Source organism: Felis catus, chromosome X (assembly GCF_018350175.1).
Source record: "Felis catus isolate Fca126 chromosome X, F.catus_Fca126_mat1.0, whole genome shotgun sequence".
Taxonomy (NCBI): domain Eukaryota; kingdom Metazoa; phylum Chordata; class Mammalia; order Carnivora; family Felidae; genus Felis; species Felis catus.
The window spans coordinates 72263120-72285490 of NC_058386.1; the positions used below are offsets into that span (position 1 = coordinate 72263120).

At 33.5% G+C, this 22371-nt stretch overlaps 1 protein-coding gene across 1 annotated transcript in view; it reads left to right on the top strand.

Moving 5' to 3' along the window:
* The window catches only part of DACH2 (dachshund family transcription factor 2), a 742450-nt gene that overhangs the window by 716732 nt on the left and 3347 nt on the right, over positions 1 to 22371 (top strand). The window contains exons 9-12 of the mRNA XM_019824052.3: positions 3027 to 3175; positions 3301 to 3448; positions 8543 to 8689; positions 10913 to 10978. Coding sequence (XP_019679611.1) covers positions 3027 to 3175; positions 3301 to 3448; positions 8543 to 8689; positions 10913 to 10978 — 510 coding nt within the window. The remainder of the gene's footprint in view (positions 1 to 3026; positions 3176 to 3300; positions 3449 to 8542; positions 8690 to 10912; positions 10979 to 22371) is intronic.

Here is a 22371-nt window from a genome sequence, read left to right on the forward strand (position 1 = left end):
GGCCAAATAGAGTCCAGGGCTATCTCATCTGTGTGAAAACTACTGCTGAAAATCAATGTGATCCCTGCTACACTGTCATCCCAATTCCCACCTTCTGTGTCCTATTTGTCTTTTGGTAGAAGCTTAGATCTGTGTGCTGTCTCTATGTGTTTCTCTTGGGCCAGATTAACAAAATGAATCATTGCCTGCATAACTCTTATATTTCTATTCATTTTCCTGATGTCGACCAGGTCTGATGAAACATGATTCTTTTTGCATTTGATCCTCACTGCAGCAAACAACACCTAATTCAACTGTGTCCATCTCTTTAAAGGAGAATAATGCTATATTGAAACTTCAATCTACTGTACAGCAACATTACAAACCATAGACCATGCAACCTGTCTTCATAGTCAATAGTAATTTTCCTTTCAGCCAATTTAATAGCATATCTTTCATCTCCAAATATAAGACTTCTGGCAATTTTAATGTAATTATAATTTTGTTTCATGCATACTGAATATATTGCTTTCTTTTTTGGGTATCTTGTTTGTAGAATATCCCTCAGATACTCACCAGTGAGGTTCCATGTGCATAGAGTGATACATAACAAGGAATACATTAATTTTAATAACTCTTCCCCTGATAAAAAATATTTATTCAGAGGAAACATCTCTGAATCAGTAGGATGTCAATGTTCTAACCGTGTAGCAGTTCATTTTGTAAAAATAGATCTTCCAGGCTACATAAATTCATACTTTAAGATTTTTAGACATCAATACAAAGGTATAGAAACTCACCAGTTATTATCAATAAATAATTATGAAGTTATTCTATCCACTTAATGCAATCACATGCAGAAGACAAAATGCTACCTAAACACAGACTTTAAGCAATACAAATAAAACATAATATTCCTTGGTTAGGTGTTGAGAAATGTACTTCAGAAGAATTAGAGCTGCTGCCAAAGATATTTCAGAATTGTTTTTTAATGACATATTTCAAATATTCAAACCTTGTAGTTGAAATAGATCACAGAATTTGTGATAATGTACTAACTCCTTCTGGAATACTTCAACTCTAGCAAAACTTCCACTGGCAAGGAGGGAAGTGGGAAAGGAAAGAAGGAAGGAAGGAAGGAAGGAAGGAAGGAACGAAGGGAGGGAGGAAGGGAGGAAGAAAGGAAGGAAGGAAAAAGGTCAGGGTTAATTTTACATCAGGAGAGTTGTACAAAACACATAAATCATGCATTTATAATAAAAATGTTATTTTTTAAGTTTTATGAAAAAAACCTGAGGGGCGCCTGGGTGGCGCAGTCGGTTAAGCGTCGGACTTCAGCCAGGTCACGATCTCGCGGTCCGTGAGTTCGAGCCCCGCGTCAGGCTCTGGGCTGATGGCTCGGAGCCTGGAGCTTGTTTCCGATTCTGTGTCTCCCTCTCTCTCTGCCCCTCCCCCGTTCATGCTCTGTCTCTCTCTGTCCCAAAAAAAATAAATAAAAAAAAAAGTTGAAAAAAAATTTAAAAAAAAAACCTGAATACGCTCATTATACCTTCTTTTATTAGAAGAAAATGAACAGGCTAGTTTATACATTTTATTGAATTATTTACAACCAATAAAATGATTTTTATAACATTTTTGGATTCAAATAATATGACAGTGTTAATTCTATAAAATAATTGCTTAGCACTTTTTATCCCTGTAGACTTTAGAACATTACAAGTTGTAAAAAAATTGTAAAGGTGATCTCTAATAAAAACATCTTATTCAGAGATAATGCTGTCCCATTAAAAATTTCCAGAAGTGGGGCACATGAGTGGCTCAGTCAGTTAAGCCTTGGACTCTTGATTTTGGTTCAGGTCATGATCCCACAGTTCCTAAGTTCGAGCCTGGCATCAAGTTCCACACTATCAGCAAACCATGATGACTATGAAATCTGTGTGGTTCAAGCTCTGCACACTACATGTATAGGCTTCTTGCAATTGAAAAATGAGATTTAACTGTATAATAAATCTATATTTCTGTCCCTACTGGAACCAGAACCAAAACATCTCATTAAACAACAATTCTATTGGTGTCTCTTTACCTGAAGCTAAGAGAGAATCTTGATTAAGTAAGGATAATGTGGGAGAAGATAATATAAAAATAAGGAGAAAAGATATAATTTGTGTTTTCACACCACAACTGATATTTTTTCATAAGTAATATACTTCAAAATAAAAGGTAACACTGGAAATAATCCAAAAGCATGTCAACTAGTGAATAATTAAACAAAAATCAATATATCCATGTAAGGGAATACTTTCCAGCAATAAAAAGGAAGAAACCACTGATACATGCTACTACATGAATGAACCTCGAAAACATAATGATAAAAGAAGCCAGACACAATGACTACATATTATATAATTCTATTTGGAAAATATCCAGAAGAGGCAATCCTATAGAGGCAGAAAGTAGATTAGTTGTTGCCAGGGGATGAGGATGGGAAAGTATATTAACTGTAAATGGGCACGAGGGATATTTTGGGGGTGATCAAGATGTTCTAAATAGATTTGTGATGATGGTCCCACAACTCTGTAAATTTACTAAAAATCTTTGAAGCGTGCACTTAAAATAGGTGAATTTTATTGTATGGAAATTAAACTTCAGTACGGCTATTAAAGAATGGAGATAACAGACTTGAAAATGAAAAAAAAAGCAGTGTATGCATTACAAGAAGGATCTGATTATTTAATTTATAGGCATTCATAAACATATCATAATTTTTCTACAAGTCTCATGCCTCTTTGGCAGTAAATGTTGCTTCATTTGCACTGATTATTTACTGAAACATTTATTTTGAGAAACTACAGGCAGCTGGTTTCTCAATACATATGACTTCCTATTATGTGTTTGCTATCATTTAGTTTTAGAAAGAAAATCTTTATAAGATGCTATTAGAAGTAAAGGAAACAGAACATTTTTAGCTGTTAATTCATGAACCTTCCGATAATAATTTTGGGTTTTTTGTTTGTTTGTTTGTCTTTGTTTTTGTTTTTGTTTTGCAGAAGAGGTACCATTTCAAATTCCAATGATCAAGTCACCCTTGGACAAGATCCAGTTGACTCCTGGACAGACATTACCTCCTGGATTCCCTGGACAATTCATTTTTGCTGATAGTTTGTCCTCTGTGGAGACTCTGTTGACCAACATTCAGGTCAACAATATTTCTATAAACAAAATAAATGTAATACAAGACATTAGCATCTACATAAATTATTTAATATTTGAGAAACTAAAACAGATAAGATGAACTGCATGTCATTTTCTGTACTTTGACAGGGCCTACTGAAAGTGGCTTTGGATAATGCTCACATCCAGGAGAAGCAGATTCAACAAGAAAAAAAGGAACTGCGAATGGAGCTCTATAGAGAGAGAGAAATTAGAGAAAACCTTGAAAGACAACTCGCAGTTGAACTTCAAAGCAGAAGTAAGTTTAACAAGTTCAATTACAGAATAAGTATTTTGTTGCAGATATTTTCTTTTTTTTTAAATTTTTTAAATATTTATTTATTTTTGAGAGACAGAGAGAGATAGCATGAGCAGGGGAGGGGCAGAGAGAGAGGGAGACATAGAACATGAAGCAGGCTCCAAGTTCTGAGCTGTCAGCACAGAGCCTGACACGGGGCTCGAACCCACGAGCCCTGAGATCATGACCTAAGCCTAACCTAAGCCGCAGCTGGATGTTTAACCAACTGAGCCACCCAGGCGCCCCTTGTTGTAGATATTTTCAATAATAGTATAAATATTCTCAGGGATACCTTAGAACTACTGAAAAATAACAAGCTAAGAATCAAATACTGTGTGTAATCCACAAGGTAAGATATTTATACTATTTCTCTTTATTATAAAAGATAATGAATTAGATCGACTTCAGGCTAGCTGATTTGGAAAACATGAATATTCTTAGTTTTCTCGTAATTTCATAAAATACCCTGCATATAGATAATCAAATAAATTCTTATAGATGGAATGCTTACTCTTTGCCAAGGACAGTGCTAGATTCTGGAGATTTCAGATAAATAAAACTCAGCCCCTGTCCTTGAGAGATGTACATTTTAGAGGGATAGTACAACCAACCGTTAATTTCAAGGCAAAATGCAAGAGCAAGGATGCACAGTATATATGGTTATATAGAGAGGGGGTAATTAGTTCAGCTTGGTGGGGGAGTTAATGGTTAAGGAAGGCTTCCTGACACTGACACTTGAAGCTGAGTCTTGAAGATCGGTAGGATAAGAAAGGGCATGAGAGTGCCTGAGTGATTTGGAGTCTCTAGACAGAGGTATCAGTGAGCATAGGCATGAAGGCAAGAAGTCTCATACAAGGGCAATTATAAACAGTTTGTTATTACTGTGGCTCTGCATTTTATGAAGTGAATGATGGGAGATGATGGAGAAAGATGAGGGTAAAAGCTAGGGCACCTGGGTGGCTCAGTCTGTTAAGTGTCTGGTTCTTGATTTTGGCTCAGGTCATGATCTCAGGGTTCGTGGGATCAACCCTACATTGGGTTCTGCACTGACAGTGCAGAGCCTGCTTGAGAGAATCTCTCCTCTCTCTCTCTGCCCCTCCCCTACTCATATGTATGTGCATTCTCTCTCTCTCTGTCTGTCTCTCTCTCTCTCAAAATAAATAAATACACTTAAAAAATATGAGTGTAGAAGCTAAATTGTGAAGGACATTTTTTAACCATGCAAAAGATTAACTTGGATTTTGTCCTATAGGTGATGGGAAATAGACAAAGATAAGCAAGGGGATGATTTGGTCTGTGTTCAATTAGACCACTTTGGTGTTGGGAATATATTAGAGGGGGCTTGAAGTAAAACTAGAAACAAGGAAAGTATGTAAAAGGAGTTTGCTCTCATCCAGGCAATGGTGATGAGGACTGAACTAGGGTAGCATAAGTACGGATGGAGACAAAAGGGAGAGAATGGAGAAATAATGTTCATAAATAGAATTAACTTTTCAACTGTGGGTATCCATTAAATTATACACAGATATGGATAAAGAGACTAGTTTATTCCAAAACCAGAGAAAATTTAAAACTTCAACTCAGCCAATAATCTCCACCTTTTCCTTACATTTACCATAAAATACTAAACAGCAGCAAAAGTGATGATTGTGAATTTCATTCAGTTTCTTCTGTTCTCTACTTACTCTTCTATGGAAGAGTCACAAAGTAATAATTAAATAAAATAGTTAAAGAATGGGAAGGAAAGTCAATGAAAGGGAGAGAAAATCCACATGTAGATAATGCCTCCCTGAACAAGGAAGAATAATTCCAGTTGAATGAAATCCACTTACTTTACACTATACCAAGGTAGTATATTATACTCCAAAAATTTTGCAAGTAATTAAAAACTTACTGTATATTTTACTTAAGGCCTAGGAATAATTATTATTCCAGTTCAACATATAAAGTCAGTCACTGAATTTAAAAAGAATTAAACCTCTTGGGGTGCCTGGATTGTTCAGTTAGTTAAGCATCTGACTCTTGATTTGGGCTCCAGTCATGATCTCATGGTCATGATATCAAACCCCACATGGGACTCCATGCTGAGCATGGAGCCTGCTTAAGATTCTCTCTCTCTCCCTCTCACTGCCCATCCCCTGCTCACGTGCTCTCTCTCTCTCTCTCTCTCTCTCTGTGTCTCAAAAAAGAAAAAAAATAACCTCTTCGAAAAATAAAATATGAGGAAAAGAGGCTCAGTTTGAGGAGCAGGTGACACTTGATCTTAGAGTTGTAAGTTCAAGCCTCACATTGGGTGAAGAGTTTACATACATATATACAAATCTTAAAAATAGACTTAAACCTCTTATTATCTTGCCAAAGTCATTAAATACTATTTAGCAAAAGCCAGCCTTTCTTTTTAAAGTTTAGAAAAAAATCATTTATTTCTGGTATTTGGTATGCAAAATACATTATTATGATTAGCCATCATAAAAACCACATTTTTATTAGGATATTTATTTATACTAAAGGACCTAATAATTACATCTTAGATATAATAACATTGTCAAATTGACTTATGTATATCTACTACATAGAGTAAAATTGGCTTCCAAACTTTTAGGTATGTGCTCATGACAATTTCTACTTACTAACTTCTCATAGACTCTTAAAAGTCTATCTTTATAATTACTATCATATCTATTGTCTTTTAAAAAGGCATAGGCATGGTAGATGTAATATTCAATATATTATCAAGCATATTCTTAAGTATTTGTATTTTATTAATGTAGCATATTATGATATAATAATAATACCACTGCTACTATCATTACTGTCACTATTGCTGCTACTACTACTACTGGCTAATACTTATCAACTGTCTGCTATGTTCTAGGCATTGTTTTTAACATTTTACATCTAGAACTAACATAATTATATGAAACTACTCTGTTATCCTCATTGATTTAGAAAAAAATATCTACTTCATCTCTATGAAACTCAGTATCCTCATCTATTACAATAGATGAGCTTTAAAATCACGTAAGTTCCTTTATAGTTCCCTAAATATCTCATACACAGGATAACTAACTTTTTATGACAAATGGTGAATGCTTGCTTTATCTCAAGTCATATGATTGAAAAGAAAGAGGGGGAGAAATTGATATTATGGTTAAAAATGACAACTGTCCAAGGATATAGAAAGAAGAGTAACTACATAACTATATATATGTATGTATATGTGATATTTGTAAAACAATTATATATAATAATTATTTACAATAATTATATATAATAATTATATATATATATAGTCCTTATTACTATATTTTTTCAATTAAAGAAAGTAATGAGACAGAGTCCCAGAGACATGTTCATAGTAGGTTCTAAATAAATGATAGTCATTATCATTTATTGATATAATTTAAAATGTAATATGTGGTTGCTATGGAATTGTTGAGAGTGGCAGTCAAGAAAAAATTCTTGAGATATTTTATGGTGCAACTTAGTAAGTTTCTTTAAGTTGCATGGGACAGGACAATGGGCAGAAATAACTGCACTTTTTGCTGTATTAAGCTGGTGATTATGTGCTTAATGCTCAAAGGGAAGGGGTCATGCAGGGAGTATTACATCATAAATGTCTGTCAAATTTCTACCTATAAAACTGCTTTCGTAAGATTTCTCTGGTTCTTATCATTCAGATCAATATGAACTGTTGGTGAGATTTACAGGCAGTCATGAGACTCTTTAAGAAGGTAGCACCCAGGGGTGCCTGGGTGGCTCAGTTGGTTAAGCCTTCGATTTCGGCTCAGGTCATGACTTCATGGTTCTGTGAGTTCGAGCCCTGTATCTGGCTCTGTGCTAACAGCCTGAAGCCTGGTTCAGATTTTGTGTCTCCTCCCCCTCTCTGTGCCCCTCCCATGCTCATGTTCTGTCTCTCAATAAATAAAAAAGTTAAATAAATTTATTTAAAAAAATTTTAAAAAAAGAATGTAGGGACTAGCACATATGTTAGCATTATTGAAACAATGCAGGCTATAGGTCAGCCTTCTGAGTTAAAGGTGAACATTTTTTTTTGCTTCTATCTCTCATTACTGTAACATTGTTTATACCATATGTAATTATAAATTTCAAGGGAATCAACATATAGCATATTTTTGAACCAATAATTTTACTGGAAGCTAACATTTGTGTTATCAAGGACATTAAGTTGTATGTTAATTTGAACAAATCTAGATTGCTGGTTTGAATAATTGGTTGAATACTTTATATGAATTATTATAATTATAATAGTAAACTATTTTTATGTTCAGCCTCAATAATCTTTCATCAAAAATAACAGAAACTATACATCCTCAGCGTCATTGTTTCAAGTTTTCCAATTTTGTTTTTACTTCAGACTTATGAATTTTAGACTCACATGAACATAAATTTACCTGGGTAACTGATTCTCTTCAAGGTGCTGGAGGTCATTTATATGAAAGACAATGAACTGTGAAATAAATACAATTGAAACTTAAATTAGTATCATAATTAGTTTAATAAAAATATTTAATTATATGTGAGCACTTTTAACATTTCTTAAATGTCATAAAAATTTTAATTTTGTGTAATGCTTCTTGAATGTTTTTCTATCACCACAATGTCAATATCTTAATTTTTAAAAACTGATTCAGAAAGACTGTGAAGGTTGGTATGCTTAGAACCCTGCTGTGAACCAATAATTGCAGGATCCCAATAATTCTATCTAAAAAATTATCAAATATTTAATACCATCATTTAATGCATGTAGTTAGTGAAAGTAGAAAATGATTTTCTACCGATAGTGCCACTGCCATATAAATGTATATGTATTATAAAGCATACACACTGGAAAAGTGAAAGCAAAAATAAGTAAATCACATGATTGAACACTCTGGTTGAGTCTAATGAGAATTGGAGTCCAAAGAAGCTAATCATATGCAGTAAATATCTCTCTCTGTATCTGTATCTATGGTTTATAATACATCAACATTGGCAACGTATTTTATTTTATTCACCAAAGTTTTGCAAACGATTTACCTTTTCATGTTTTAGCTACCATGCAAAAGCGTCTGAAGAAGGAGAAAAAAGCCAAGAGAAAACTGCAGGAAGCCTTGGAATTTGAAACAAAACGCAGGGAACAAGTGGAACAAGCACTTAAGCAAGCCACTACTAGTGATGGTGACTTGAGGAGGTTGAAAGGTAATGTCTCATTTAAAAAAGATAGAGAGGAAGAAGGAAGGAAGGAAGGAAGAAAGTAAAGAAGGAAGAGAAAGAAAGAAAAGAAAAGAAAAAGGAAAGGAAAAGAAAAGAAAAAGGAAAAGAAAGGAAGGAAGGAGGGAGGGAAGGAGGGTGGGAGGAAGGAAGGAAGGAAGGAAGGAAGGAAGGAAGGAAGGAAGGGGCTTTGCTCAAGAATCATTAAAAAATCCATTTGAGGCTAAGTGCTTTGGGTTATTAATTAAATGTGTCAAAATAATCCCTACTCTGAGAGATACAAATAGTCTAGGAATAACAGGAAATCCTGCTGACTTTTGCAGTAGAAACACTAATATTGATAACATCCTTGCACATAAAATGTAAGTGTTTTACTCTTATGTGGATCCTGAGAAACTTAACAAAAGACCATGGGGGAGGGGAAAGAAAAAAAAGTTAGAGAGGGAGAAAGCCAAACCATAAGAGACTCTTAAAAACTGGAAATAAACTGAGGGTTGATGGGGGGTGGGAGGGTTGATGGGGGTTGAGGAGGGCACCTGTTGGTGCAAACCAATTTGACAATAAATTTCATATTAAAAAGTGTAAGTGTTTTAGGTCCATTCATATTAAAATATGCTGATGTTTGGTGTACTCTATTTTAATGAATTATAGGATCTTCATTTCTTTAATGTAGATTGCATCAGTGTTGAGGGTTTAAGGAGGACCTAGTTGAAAAAGAATGCTTTAAGTACATCCTGGAAATTCTGTGAGAAGAGAAACTTCTGTCATGAAATCTCTTAATTCCAAATTTTTTATTACATTTTCAATTATTAAATCCCACAACATCATTTCATCTCATATAATATTCAGGTTCTTCTTTCATAGCTCATTGACAGCTTGTATGTTTAACTGATATGTTAAATACATAAGTGTATATTAACTGATAAATGTGTGTAACAAGTATAAGCCTAAGAATTTTATACATACATGTATACATGCTCTATTCACATGTATAACACACACACAAAATTAAAAGAGTGCTTCAGGGTCCTATACTAAAAATGAATAAAGAATTTTGTACAAACATCAGTCATATTCTTTCTTTCGAAAAGTTCAATTCCCTTTTTACCGTGACTGTCTTGGATCATTGTGCTCACAATCAGTACAAATATAGTGCTAGATTATTTTAGCTCGTGCTAACCATGTCTCATTGAGACACAGTAAAGAAAGAGTAAATAATCTCTCACACAATGAGGCATCTTAGTGGGAGCCAGCATCCTTGCTTATCAAAGATTTTAAAAGGAACATTTCTTGAATAGCAATGGGATATATGTTCTGTGTACTCATTATTATTATTTGAGGCCCTGAACTTGTCATTCTGAAATGGTTTGACATTTTTTTTACATATTTAAGATCCACCCATAAGTAAACTCCATTTAGGTTTAGCTTTTCTATAAGGCTGTATAGTATAAAGTAAAAGTATAAAGGAAAAACAGCTGTTTCTACAGCATGATGGGTACCTTGTATTCAAATCATTTTCTTCTCATATTAATCTTTGATGGCATTGGGTGATACGCTGGCATCTGTTATCACATTATACAAGGGTGTCCAGGAAAATGTATGTATACACAAATGCTCATATAATGCTATACTTCATGGATATGGATAACTTTTAAATAATCACATCTCATATTTAAAATTAAAAATAAAAACCTAACTCTTATTTCTCTTTCTTGAATTTTTTCAAAAACAATTCATGTGTCCCTTTGCCCTTATAGCCAGTACTGCATAAAGACCACAAACCACAATTTGTGTTTTGGTGTTCAGTACACTTAACATAGAAATAATCTTATTATCTACAGCATTTCACAAATGAAAAATATACCATAAGGAAGGGGCACTTCCACTTATGCAATCTTATTCCACAGCCATGGTATGTTACTTGATAGTCTGAGGGGATTTTTATGGACAGATAATATTCATGAGAATTATCTCTAGAGAATGAAATAAAAAGTATTTACTATATATTTTAAAATATATGCCAAATTGTAGAATTCTGCTACAGTTTATAATCCTCCCTTTTACCACTACAAAGAAATAGACATACAAAAACAAACACAAAAATGCGTTCCAAGGTCTTGTGTTATCTATAGGACCAAAGTACTGGTTTCACTTTAAATGGAATCAGAAAAAATAGAATTGTGCCTTAATCTTAAATGTCACTTCTTTCAGATACTGGAATTCCAGATATTGAAATAGAAAAAAATGGAACTTCTCATGATAGTACCTCTATTCAAGGTACAGTAAACAGCATACTTCTCTCTATAATTGCCTGATATGAAGTGGGCATGAGTTCCTATATTGATATTCTTTATATAAGTAAAAGAAATAAGTTTAATTCTTACTTTATGGCAGAGGCAGAAGTATTCATGTGTTTTTTGAGATTATATATAGAGACTAATAATTTTACATATACAATGTGAGCAAATTTCTTGTATGTTTAGCTGTTAAAAGGGTGTATATTTATGTGTTAGGCATATTCTAAAAATGCATAAATGTGAATATAATTTACCTTTCTGAAGTGTACAATAGTATACTTTAAAAATATCACTACTGTTTGTAAAAACCACAAGTAGAAAAATAATAAACTATCAATATTTTTAAAGTATTCTAGACATTTTTTTATCAATCTTTAAATTCTGATGCTAAATTTAGATAACTAGAAACTGTCTAAATATGGAAATAAGACTACAACTTGTTACTCATGATTTTCAGGATTCCAATAAATGCTTAGACCTTTAAAAATTTTTAAATACTTAGTAGTAAGAAAATATATAAAACAAGTCAATATAGATTTTCACTGGAGTGCAAAATTATCTAAAAATAAAAACTGAATTTAACCGCTGGAGTTTTTCCAGTATGATTCTAATGGAGTTTCCTAGCCCTTTGGATGTAGATTACATTTACTTTCGTGTTTAATGTGAAGAAATTTCTCACTCAAATAAAAAAAAAAAGGCATCTCCATGAGAAAATTATTTCTTAACTTCAGAAAGGAAGACAACCATGGATATGTTGCTTGCTAGAGGTTTGACTAATCACTGCCTTTTCACTGTGTAACGAATAGATCTACAAGAAGGCAAAAAACTGGATGTGACTGACAAATCCATTTGAGGGTCACCATTTATCTGGCAGCTTCAGGAAATTTAGAAACCTTCATTCATGTAGAGTTGCCCATCATTTTTACAAAATAAAGAATGTCAGAGCTCATGGATCTTCTAGTAATCCCTGATTCTGCTGCAGTTGGGTAGACCTAATAAATACCTTAAGTTTGCTAATTGCGAAAGCATGAATGTTTATTTCATTCAGTGAAACTTTTGCTGTTTCTTATCCCTCTTTTGTTTGCCTGCTTTCTTCCTTTAACTTAAAGGCTGTGTCTATGTGACCAAAGGCAATTTGGATGGGAACTCAGTGTTTGTCCAATTTGCCACAGTTAAATTTATGAAGAAAACCCCACTAGTTGTAAGCTACCATTAGCTGAGGTTGCTCCCACATATCAGGGCCAAGGTAGGGTTTAATAAGCCTGAAGCATCTGATGCCTTCTTAATCAGTATAAACCCAGTCTTTAGGGAACACTGAGCTTGATTGTGCACCCCCCCTCTTTGAGTGGCATCTAAGGTCAGTTTTGGAACTGGAGGGGGTAAACCAAACATACCATCAGAGGGTTCTATCTTTATTATCTTTTAATCCTATATTTTCAATTAATTGCTGTTTGTTTAATGTATATGATGCCTTTAATTTGCAACAGTAACATCTTTCCCAACTCTGAATTAATACAAGCTTTTGAACTATCCTAAAGTTATTTCATTTCCATGCAACAAAAAACAGATATCTTACTCATGGGAGTTCAATTGGATAATATAAATCAAAAGCCTTCCATTTGGCTCATTTTTTTTTTTTTTACTTTAACAAAGTTTGCAAAGGATGGCATTTGCATATTAACTTGTTATTAGGGGATAGAACATTTAATATTTATTTTCATTGAGCATACTTTTCTACTTTTTGCTGGATAAACATGAGTAAATTAGTGTACCTTTAAAAGGGTTAAAGATAGAATTTATTTTAAAGCAATGGAATTAACTTTTATTATATTTTTCTAATTACAGATCAAATTGTCTAATATTTTTGGTTAATATTGTCAATATATGGCAAAGGAAGGTGTGTTAGAAATCACTTACTGAATGTCAACCATTTAGGTTATATTATATAATATTCTTGATAAATGTGATAAAAATGGAAAAGTACACATTCTTTTCTCAGCATAGCATTTAAGCACTGTAAATGATAAAATTCCCATCATCAATTTATGGAAAACTTCATGTTAATGCTTCATGTTAATATGTTAATATGACGGTAGAATCACGATTTAATATCTAAAATAAGTTTATTTTTGAGCAAAAAAAAATATTAGCCAGGGGAATAGATGCCTGAAAATATTATTAGACCTATCTTAAGGTGCAGTTCACAAAATCAGTCAATTCAAACAATTACCTGTAAATCCTGATAATATTAGTTATTATTTAAAATGCTCAGAATTCAAAAATTACTTTTATATGTATATATGAACTTCAGAAAATGTGTAACACCTGGAAAACATAAAATACAAACTTAGCCATTATTTTTTCATTCTTTCTAATAGTTTTGCTCTTGTGTGTCATAGTTTTTATCTTTTGTGACTTACTTTGATACTGACTTCATCTTTCCATTTCTCTCAATTACCCATTTTTTACCTTGGAAGATTATTTCCTAATATTGCTTATGAGGGTCAATTCATGCATGCCAATCAAATTCCATTTCCAAAACTCATCTTTATCACAGCAAAGAATACCAACATCAGTGAAGTCTTTTCTCTTTCTATTGTCAATAGCTCTGCTGGATAGAAATATATCAATCACCTAGTGCTCTCACTTGAAATTAAATTAGTTCCAAAGGGATAGATCCTCAAGAGAGTTTAAAGAGGAGTTGGAAGAATGTTAGTTGGTCATCTTTAAAAGTAACACAGTCTTATACAGTTTTATGATAATTTTCACATAAAATTTAGTACAAAGATACTTTACAGTAAGTTTCTTATATGTATTCTAAATCTCTTTAGCTTAGTTATTTCATGTCTTTTATGCCTTGAATGTTGGTTGACAGACAAGGTATCTATGCATAAACCACCTTCTGATATAAGGATTTCTGTATACCTTATTTTAGCAGTCTATTACAGCAGCTTCTTCTGAATATTTTAAGGTGATCAAACAATGAATACATACTCATTCTGATGGCTCTGTCCACTATTGCTGGAGGTGAAGGATTCGGTGGAACATATAAACTAACATTCTCCCACCCAGATTCCCATAACTCAGTTGAGGGCTTATAAGACAGTACATTAACCATCTTATCAACCAATCTCTGTTTCACATAAAATAAACATACGGGTATCATTAAATGCACCTTCAGATCAATGATTTTTGCAAATGACATTCAAGTACCGTTTGTGTAGTGCATTTTTGCTGATAAAAACAAAGTAGCACAACTACAAATGCACTGATAAAAACTAAGACTGAACAGCAGTACCATTAACTAACAAAGTAATATTTTCTCTTTCCTGTGTTGTGCCATTTAGTTATTAACCTATTGGAAATCTAGTTATATAATCATTTTACTCCCTAGTCAAACTTCATAGTTTTTTCAAGCTTAGCACTGACAAGTGATTTCATTACATTTGATTACCCGCACCCAGATTGACTTAACTTCACTTGGAGACCTAAAAGCCCTCTCAGTTTCTCATATTCCATATTTGCACATTATAGCAACAGCTCCTTTAATTAATTAGCATGAACAGCAGTAATATGAACTGCTGAACAAAAAATAACAGCATTTTATGATCACAGGGAGACTTCCCCTTTTGCATGTTTATACCTTAGTTAACTTTTGTATGACTGTATTTCATTGTTAGGGGCTACTGGTGCAGTTGACAGTGCATGTTTCTTGAATTTTTGAGAATTGACACCATCATCTTAATAATAACAGATAAAGCAAATCCAGGATATGAAGATCTTAAGTTTTAGAAAAAAACATAACAGACTTCATGAACTGACATTCTAGTAATAAAAGAAAATCATAAAAAAAAGTTCAAGGGAGATAGCATCGTAAAGTGCAAGAGCACAGTGACAGATTACTTCTGTTTCTGTCATTGTATTTGTTTTGGGGAAAGAAAACAAACTAGCAACTGCTTTTCCAAGAGGAATATTAATCTCTGTGAATAATTTTTACATTTGCTTTTTTTTTGCCTACATGTTTGACACACCAGAAGTAGATATTAAGTGCAACCTACATGTAAAAAGTAAACCCAAATTTGATGCAAAAAATAAATGTACTAAAAATTTTTCCCTGCTGAACCATTTTTGTTCAAAAAATGTGAAAGCTTAGTCAGAGAATATACACTAACCATTGTAAAATACAAAATGCATGATCTCATCCATACAGCTCTTGGTGAAGATGCCGCTGAAGAATTAAAAGCAAGGTAACTGAAGTGTCATTTGACTCTAAAAGCAGCAGACACAATTTTAACACTTCTTTGCTAAAAATACCCTTATTATATCTTACAGTGTAATTTAATATATATTTATAATGTAAAAAATTGAATATATACTTATACTATGAAATACATATGAATATGTATATTCTCATCTACTCTCTCAAAATCCATTTGAGCAATGTCTGGCCTTCCTTGACCTTTGAAACTTCCTCATATTCTCTCTTTCCTGCTCATTTGGTAACCTAGAATAACATTTGTCCAATGAGCTTAAGGTAGAATGCCAATATTTACTGAAAACAATTACACTTGGACTAAGATTGTCATTTCAGAATTTTGTATAATAGCATAGAAAGTGATGATAGGAGCAAGTAAGGAGACTGGAAAAGATAAATCAAATATATTACTTGCTATGTATATGATATGACAAGAAAAACTAAAGGGAGAGAAGGTAGAATTTCTCTATAGGCTTTTCTACTAACTCCCACCACATTGTGCTCTACATCTTTCTCTTGGGGTTCCATAGACTACTTCCTGCCCTATCCTCATCAATCATTAATTGTCCTCCCCTTTTATGTCTTGTACTATGTTGGAAGGTATACATAGGCACTTTAATATTCCCATTTTAAAGTGGAAATGTTCTTTTGTAAAGTGTCTAGAGTGTCATAGATTCGAAAGATTGTGGTAAGTGGGTCTTCTTTCCTCTTAAATGCTTCATTTGAGAGTAAGAGCCTTTTTACTACTCAGAGAAACATTACTACAACTGCCAATATAGAGTGAAAAAAAATTAGCACACACCCCACAGAGAAGGTTTGAGTAACTTTCTCTAAAGCAGCAGCAAGTATTTATTTCTCTCTCATTTCCTTCATCCTTCACCGGATTTTTTATCTTGATTATTAGTACATCCCAGTCCATATTATACGTTTTTCTATGAAATACCTGTCAGATAACACACATTATCCTTTTAGTTCTTTCTTAGGAGGATGTAAAGACCTTACATTACTTGATAATTTAGGGCTTGGATGTCAAGGAACGGCTTGCACCACCTACTGTTGCATTGTTATCAGAATATTTGCAATGACTGAATGGATGCCACACTAATGATGATGATAACAAAATCTCATCTACAGATCTAAGACTTAAAATTCCAGTTAATCTCACACAATACATGAAATTGTAGTTGTAGTGATAACAAGATAGTGGGAGTTGCAAGGTAAAAAAGGTTGCTCTGCTACTCAGCATTTTGGAAGTCTATAGAACTAATTCATCAATCAGCAGGTCTTTCTGCCTATAATCTAGGAAGGGTTAACTCAGTTCTGATAACTACCTAACTAGTTTATGCTCCATCCTCTGTACTTATGCAATACATTTTTAAGCATAAAATTCAATCCATCTGGGGGAGGGGGCAGGGTGGTCCTGGGTGGCTCAGTCGGTTAAGTGGCTGACTCTTGATTTCAGTTCAGGTCCTGATCTCATGGTTTCATTAGTTCGAGCCCTGCATGGTGTTCTGTGCTGACAGTGTGGAGCCTGCTTGGGATTCTCTGTCTTCCTCTCTCTCTCTGCCCCTCCCCCACTTGTTCTCTCTCTCTCTCTCTCTCTCTCTCTCAAAAATAAATAAATAAGGTAAAAAAAATTTCATTCCATCCCACCCCAAACCTAGATACACCTGTGGAAAATTCCAAGGGAAAACCTTTCTCTGAATGTTCCTCAGTTTCACATTTGTGTTTTAATTAAAAACATACATAGAATTTTCATACAAGCCTGTGTTAATATGTCATTGTTGTCACACCACTTTTTTAAAAAGTAGAATAAAATGAAAAAAAAAGCAGAATTATGTTGCAGCCACATAAACGTATGGTGGTTCTATGCCAACATGCTTATTTGATAACCCTAAAAATGGAATAGTGAAAAAAAGAAAGGTAAGATCTAGTATTTGTATAGCCTGGTGAACTTTGTGCCATTCTTTTCTTTTTTGGGGATTGAGTGGGGGAGGGCTTAAGTTAAGAAAACAACTTATTAGGTGACTTAACTGAAACTTCCAGGGATAGATTCAGGTATGGCTGGATCCAGGAATTCAAATAATATATACATTCAAGATGTTTCCCTTCCCAGTTCCCTCGTCTCCCTTCCCTTTGAAAACTTTGGGTTTTATTTAGACTTGGCTAAGTTTATCTGTTCCATTGTTCAAAATGTGGCAAGCCTAGGCTTAGTAACAATTCCATCAGAAAGAGGATTTTGTCTTTGTGACATTTTTAACACACACATTCTCTACCAGGATTATCCTTGTGTGATAAATAATAAAGGTATGATTAACCCCATTTTATAAGTAGGAAAATAGCCTAGGAAAAGCTAATTAGCTTTCTATTGATAATGGGTTCTAAAACACAGCAATCTTAACTCTCTCACTCATTATTTTCATTATCAATTCAAATTGATATTATCACTTTCAGCCTATACTGTAAAAATCTCTCATAGTCAGCTAACTAGGATATATATCTTAACTGTAATATTATCCTATGCAAAACAATGCAGCAGGATCTAGATGGAAGAAGGCTTCTCTCATTTGTAGTTACTTAACCAAAATAGTCTAAAACCAACTATAATTAAATAATCACTTCTACCTTAAAACTGCAGAGATTGAGGTAGTACTTATAAAAATTACACAAATACCATATAGCTCCCTTTTCTATTTATAACTGTATAGGGAAGCTGAAGTAGAAATAGAAAATTTTCAATTTGTGGCAAAACTTACATCATCCTATCAGAACAAGACCCTAGCAGATCCTCTATTATGTGACTTTAGGCCAGATTCTTTACCATGGGCCATTAGCATAAAGTTTTATTTGTTCACCATAGGGAACTGCTTTCTCATTTATAATAGCCATATAAAAATCAACTTTTGAAATTAAAGTGACTTCAGAGAGAAACATTCTTTAGAATGTTATACAGACCTCCTTGGAGTCCCCTAATTTGATGACCCCCCACAGTTTATAATTCACTTGTTTAATGTTTGAAAATTAACATTAGTAATATTCTGCATACTGAAACTGGAATCTACTTTACCTCAATAATGCAAATAGGTATTTGGACAACATTTTCACCAATTTCTCTTTTAAGAAAACAGCATTTTTAAAGCATTCCTTCACTATTTCCCTATTGCACCATAAATGTTTAAGTCCTCTTATTTTTTTAAAAAAAGTTACAAATGGGGGCTGCTGGGTGGCTCAGTCAGTTAAGCATCACACTCTTGACCTCAGCTCAGGTCATGATCTTGGCACAGGTCATGATCTCACGGTTGGTAGAATCGAGCCCCTCATTAGGCTCTGTGCTGACAGCACAGAGTATGCTTGGAATTCTGTGTACCTCCCCTGCTTTCTCTCTCTCTCTCTCTCTCTCTCTCTGTCTGTCTCTCTCTCAACAAATAAATTTTAAAAAATACAAATGGATATCATGTTGATCTCAGCATTGGTGTGTAACCATTTAAAATGAGTGAGGCAAAACCTGCAACTCAAATCTTACAATCTCCTGCTAACTGTATTTCAACCCTCTATGGGAAATGTTGGATGTGGTCATTTTTAATGTTGTTCAAGTAAACATTAATGTCTTCCCATTACTTTCATTTTCATTTTCCTCCATATTTTGAGTGCACATTTTAATTCCTTTGAAATGAGGGATTTCTAGTGTTTTTCTATTAGTTTAACATACAAAAGGAATACTTAAAAGTTATAAAATAAGAAATTAATTGTACTCTTATTTTTCTTATTTTTAGAGAGAGAGAGCATGAGCAGAGGGAAGGGATAGAGGGAGAGAAAGAACCGATCTCCCAACTATGAGATCATGACCTGAGCTGAAATCAAGACTTGGGTGCTTAACCGACTGAGCCATCCAGGTGCCCCTTAATTGTACTTTTAAGTATTACATTAAAATATCTGCAATATGCATCCTAAACAAAGCTCAAATAAATTTGACCTTTATAAAACATTTTATACCTTATTTACTTATGAAAGGTGGGTGATATAATTAATTTTAGATTTTTAGAGGAATGACATAGAAACATAAACAACTTACCACTTTCATCATGGAATTATCTATAATAAGTAGTGAAAGAATCTGGAATTCTACATGTGAAACAAGTGCTTAGAATGACTTAGTATGTTTCCTAACAATCAATGTTCCATAGATACTAGTTTTTATGTATTCTTTTTTCTTTTTGTTTCTCTTCTCTTCAGGAAAGTAGAATTTAAGTACATCTAGATCTTAGTCTGGCTCAACAGTTGCAGGTCTGTGTACTGGACACATGTGATTTTATTGACATTTTATAACTGGTCTGTGGGAGACACAATGAAGTAGTAGGAAGAGCACTAGTCTAGTAGTCAGAATTATTTACTCTCTAACTTGGTTACTAACCTTGAAGAGTCATTCAACCTCTCTCTGCCTTAATTTTAGTAAAATATTAATTATATTTGCCTAATCATCCTCATCAGAAAGTTAGATCCATACTTGTCAGAAAGTATGACAAATACAAGATATCATTATTACTATGCCCTATAAAATATATATGAAGTTATTATTTGTGTTTCCAGGTGTAGATTTTAGTAAGAGTGAAATATTCGGCATAAAGCTGATGTGTAAAACTTGCTTTAAAACATTCTCTTCAGTATATAGTTATGGCAAATATATTTTTATAATTTATCCTCATATTAGAATAACCATATATTGAACACCAAGTACTGTGCCTTATGTAGCAGGTGCTTAATAAAAAAATGAATAAATGAGTTAATATTTGAATGAATGAAATAAATCACCTTTTAAGGTTGGTCTTACAAGGACTAGAAATTAAATAAAGGGGAAAAAGGTATATTAAAGAATTAATTAAAAAAACAAAGTGAGTTAAAAGTGAGCAAGAGAGGTTGATATTCCACTGTGCGTAAGAAAAGACAGCCTAGGGGCGCCTGGGTGGCGCAGTCGGTTAAGCGTCCGACTTCAGCCAGGTCACGATCTCGCGGTCCGTGAGTTCGAGCCCCGCGTCAGGCTCTGGGCTGATGGCTCAGAGCCTGGAGCCTGTTTCCGATTCTGTGTCTCCCTCTCTCTCTGCCCCTCCCCCGTTCATGCTCTGTCTCTCTCTGTCCCAAAAAAAAAAATAAATAAAAAACGCTGAAAAAAAAAATTAAAAAAAAAAAAAAGAAAAGACAGCCTATACTGATCTTTGTTTTGATTAAAGCATATATCAGAAATTTGGGGGGGGGGCTAATAAAGCCAAGTGGTTACTATTTTCAAGAAACTTCCATTTTTTAAAATACCACATTATAAAATCAACACCAGATACTGCTAAAGATGACTCTAAAGCAATGCTTTCTCTAGACAAAAAGTAATAAAATGTTATACTATTTTATTATCTTCCCATGTCTTACATTAGTGTACTTTCCCTACTTTCAGATTAGTAGCTCTGTATTTTTACTACTGTACTAATGACAAACTGGACCCTAAACTATTATCACTGATTTGGGAATGCCACATTCTGAACAAATTTCCACAATTTAAGTAGATCTCATACAATTAATTGAATATTTAATTTGGGTTGAACCTAAGACTGAAGTGGAACATTAACCAGCACAGTGTTTTATCTCTCTCTCATTCAGGTTTGGAAAACATGGCCTTTCAGATGTGACCTTATTTAGTGCCAAATAATATAGTGCCCATTAATTAAACAACTTAAAGAAAACATGAAACTAAATAGTTATGGAGAAATCATTTATAAAACATTGCCATTAATTCATGAATAATGTAGCTAACCTGGGTGGCTCAGTCGGTTAAGCAGCCAACTCTTGATCTTCGCTCATGTCATGATCTCACAGTTCATGAGATTGAGCCCTATGTCAGGCTCTGTGATGACAACACAGAGCCTGTTTAGGATTCTGTCTCTCCCTCTCTGTCCCTGCCCCTCCCTCACTCATGCCCGTGTGCACTCTCTCTTTCTCAAAATAAATAAACTTAAAAAAAGAAAAAAAATAAGGTAACTACCCCAAAATAAATGTTTCATAGCCCAAAGTATGCCTATGATGAAGCCTATCAGTTCTTAAGATAATCCCATGTTTTTTTTAAGTTTTTATTTAAATTCCAGTTAGTTAATAATACACTGTATAATATTAGTTTCAGGTATACAATTTAGTGATTCAACAATTACATACAACACCTGCTGCTCATCACAAGTTCACTCCTTAATCCCATTGTTTATATGAGTGACTAAGTGGTGAGGAAACACTTGGAAGAAAACATGAACCCTGGGTAAGAAAAATATTTTTTCTCTAAACATAAATTCAATATTCAAAAACATAATAGACTCATTTCTTGGCTTTCATCTTTGCTTCCTGAAAATATAGGCTTCCAGTTATGGAATGAATGAGTCACAAGAATAAAAGGCACAGAAAAAAGAATACAGTCAATGATATTGTAATAGCCTTGTATGGTGACAGATGGTAGCTACACTTGTGGTGAGCATAGCACAATATATAAAGATGTTGAATCACTATGTTTTACACCTGAAGCTACTGTAACATTGTGTGCCAACTATACTCAAATAAAAAAATTAAATAAATACACAATGAGAAGTTACTTATAAATCACCATCTGTCAGGGAAGGAAATCTCATGAAATTGCAATTATTAGTAAAGATTTTGGCACAGAGAAAATGGTGTGGATCTATATTCACATTTTATATTATAAAGGGGGAAAACCTTTCTAAATGCCTTGCTTATTAAGCTAGTAATTCATTTCACTGCAGGTTGTAAAGATGTAGCACATGCACAAGGGGCTCATAAGGATATTTTAGAGTTAGGAAATATAATTTATACTATTTTTATATTGTCAATATCACCTGTAGAGAATACGATTAAACTTTACACTACTGTAAATCTACAGTTTTGCTGACCTTTGTGTAATTTTGTTTTTAATAGAATGAAACTCACATGAATGAATATATGTTTAAGGGATAAGCCTAATAAAATAATAGATTTATTGCACAGAGATTTATTAAATTCTTGAACATATATAGCACAAAAAAATAGTGTAAAGCCAGTTTGTGGTTTTCAGTGAAGTTCATTGAATAGATTTTAGG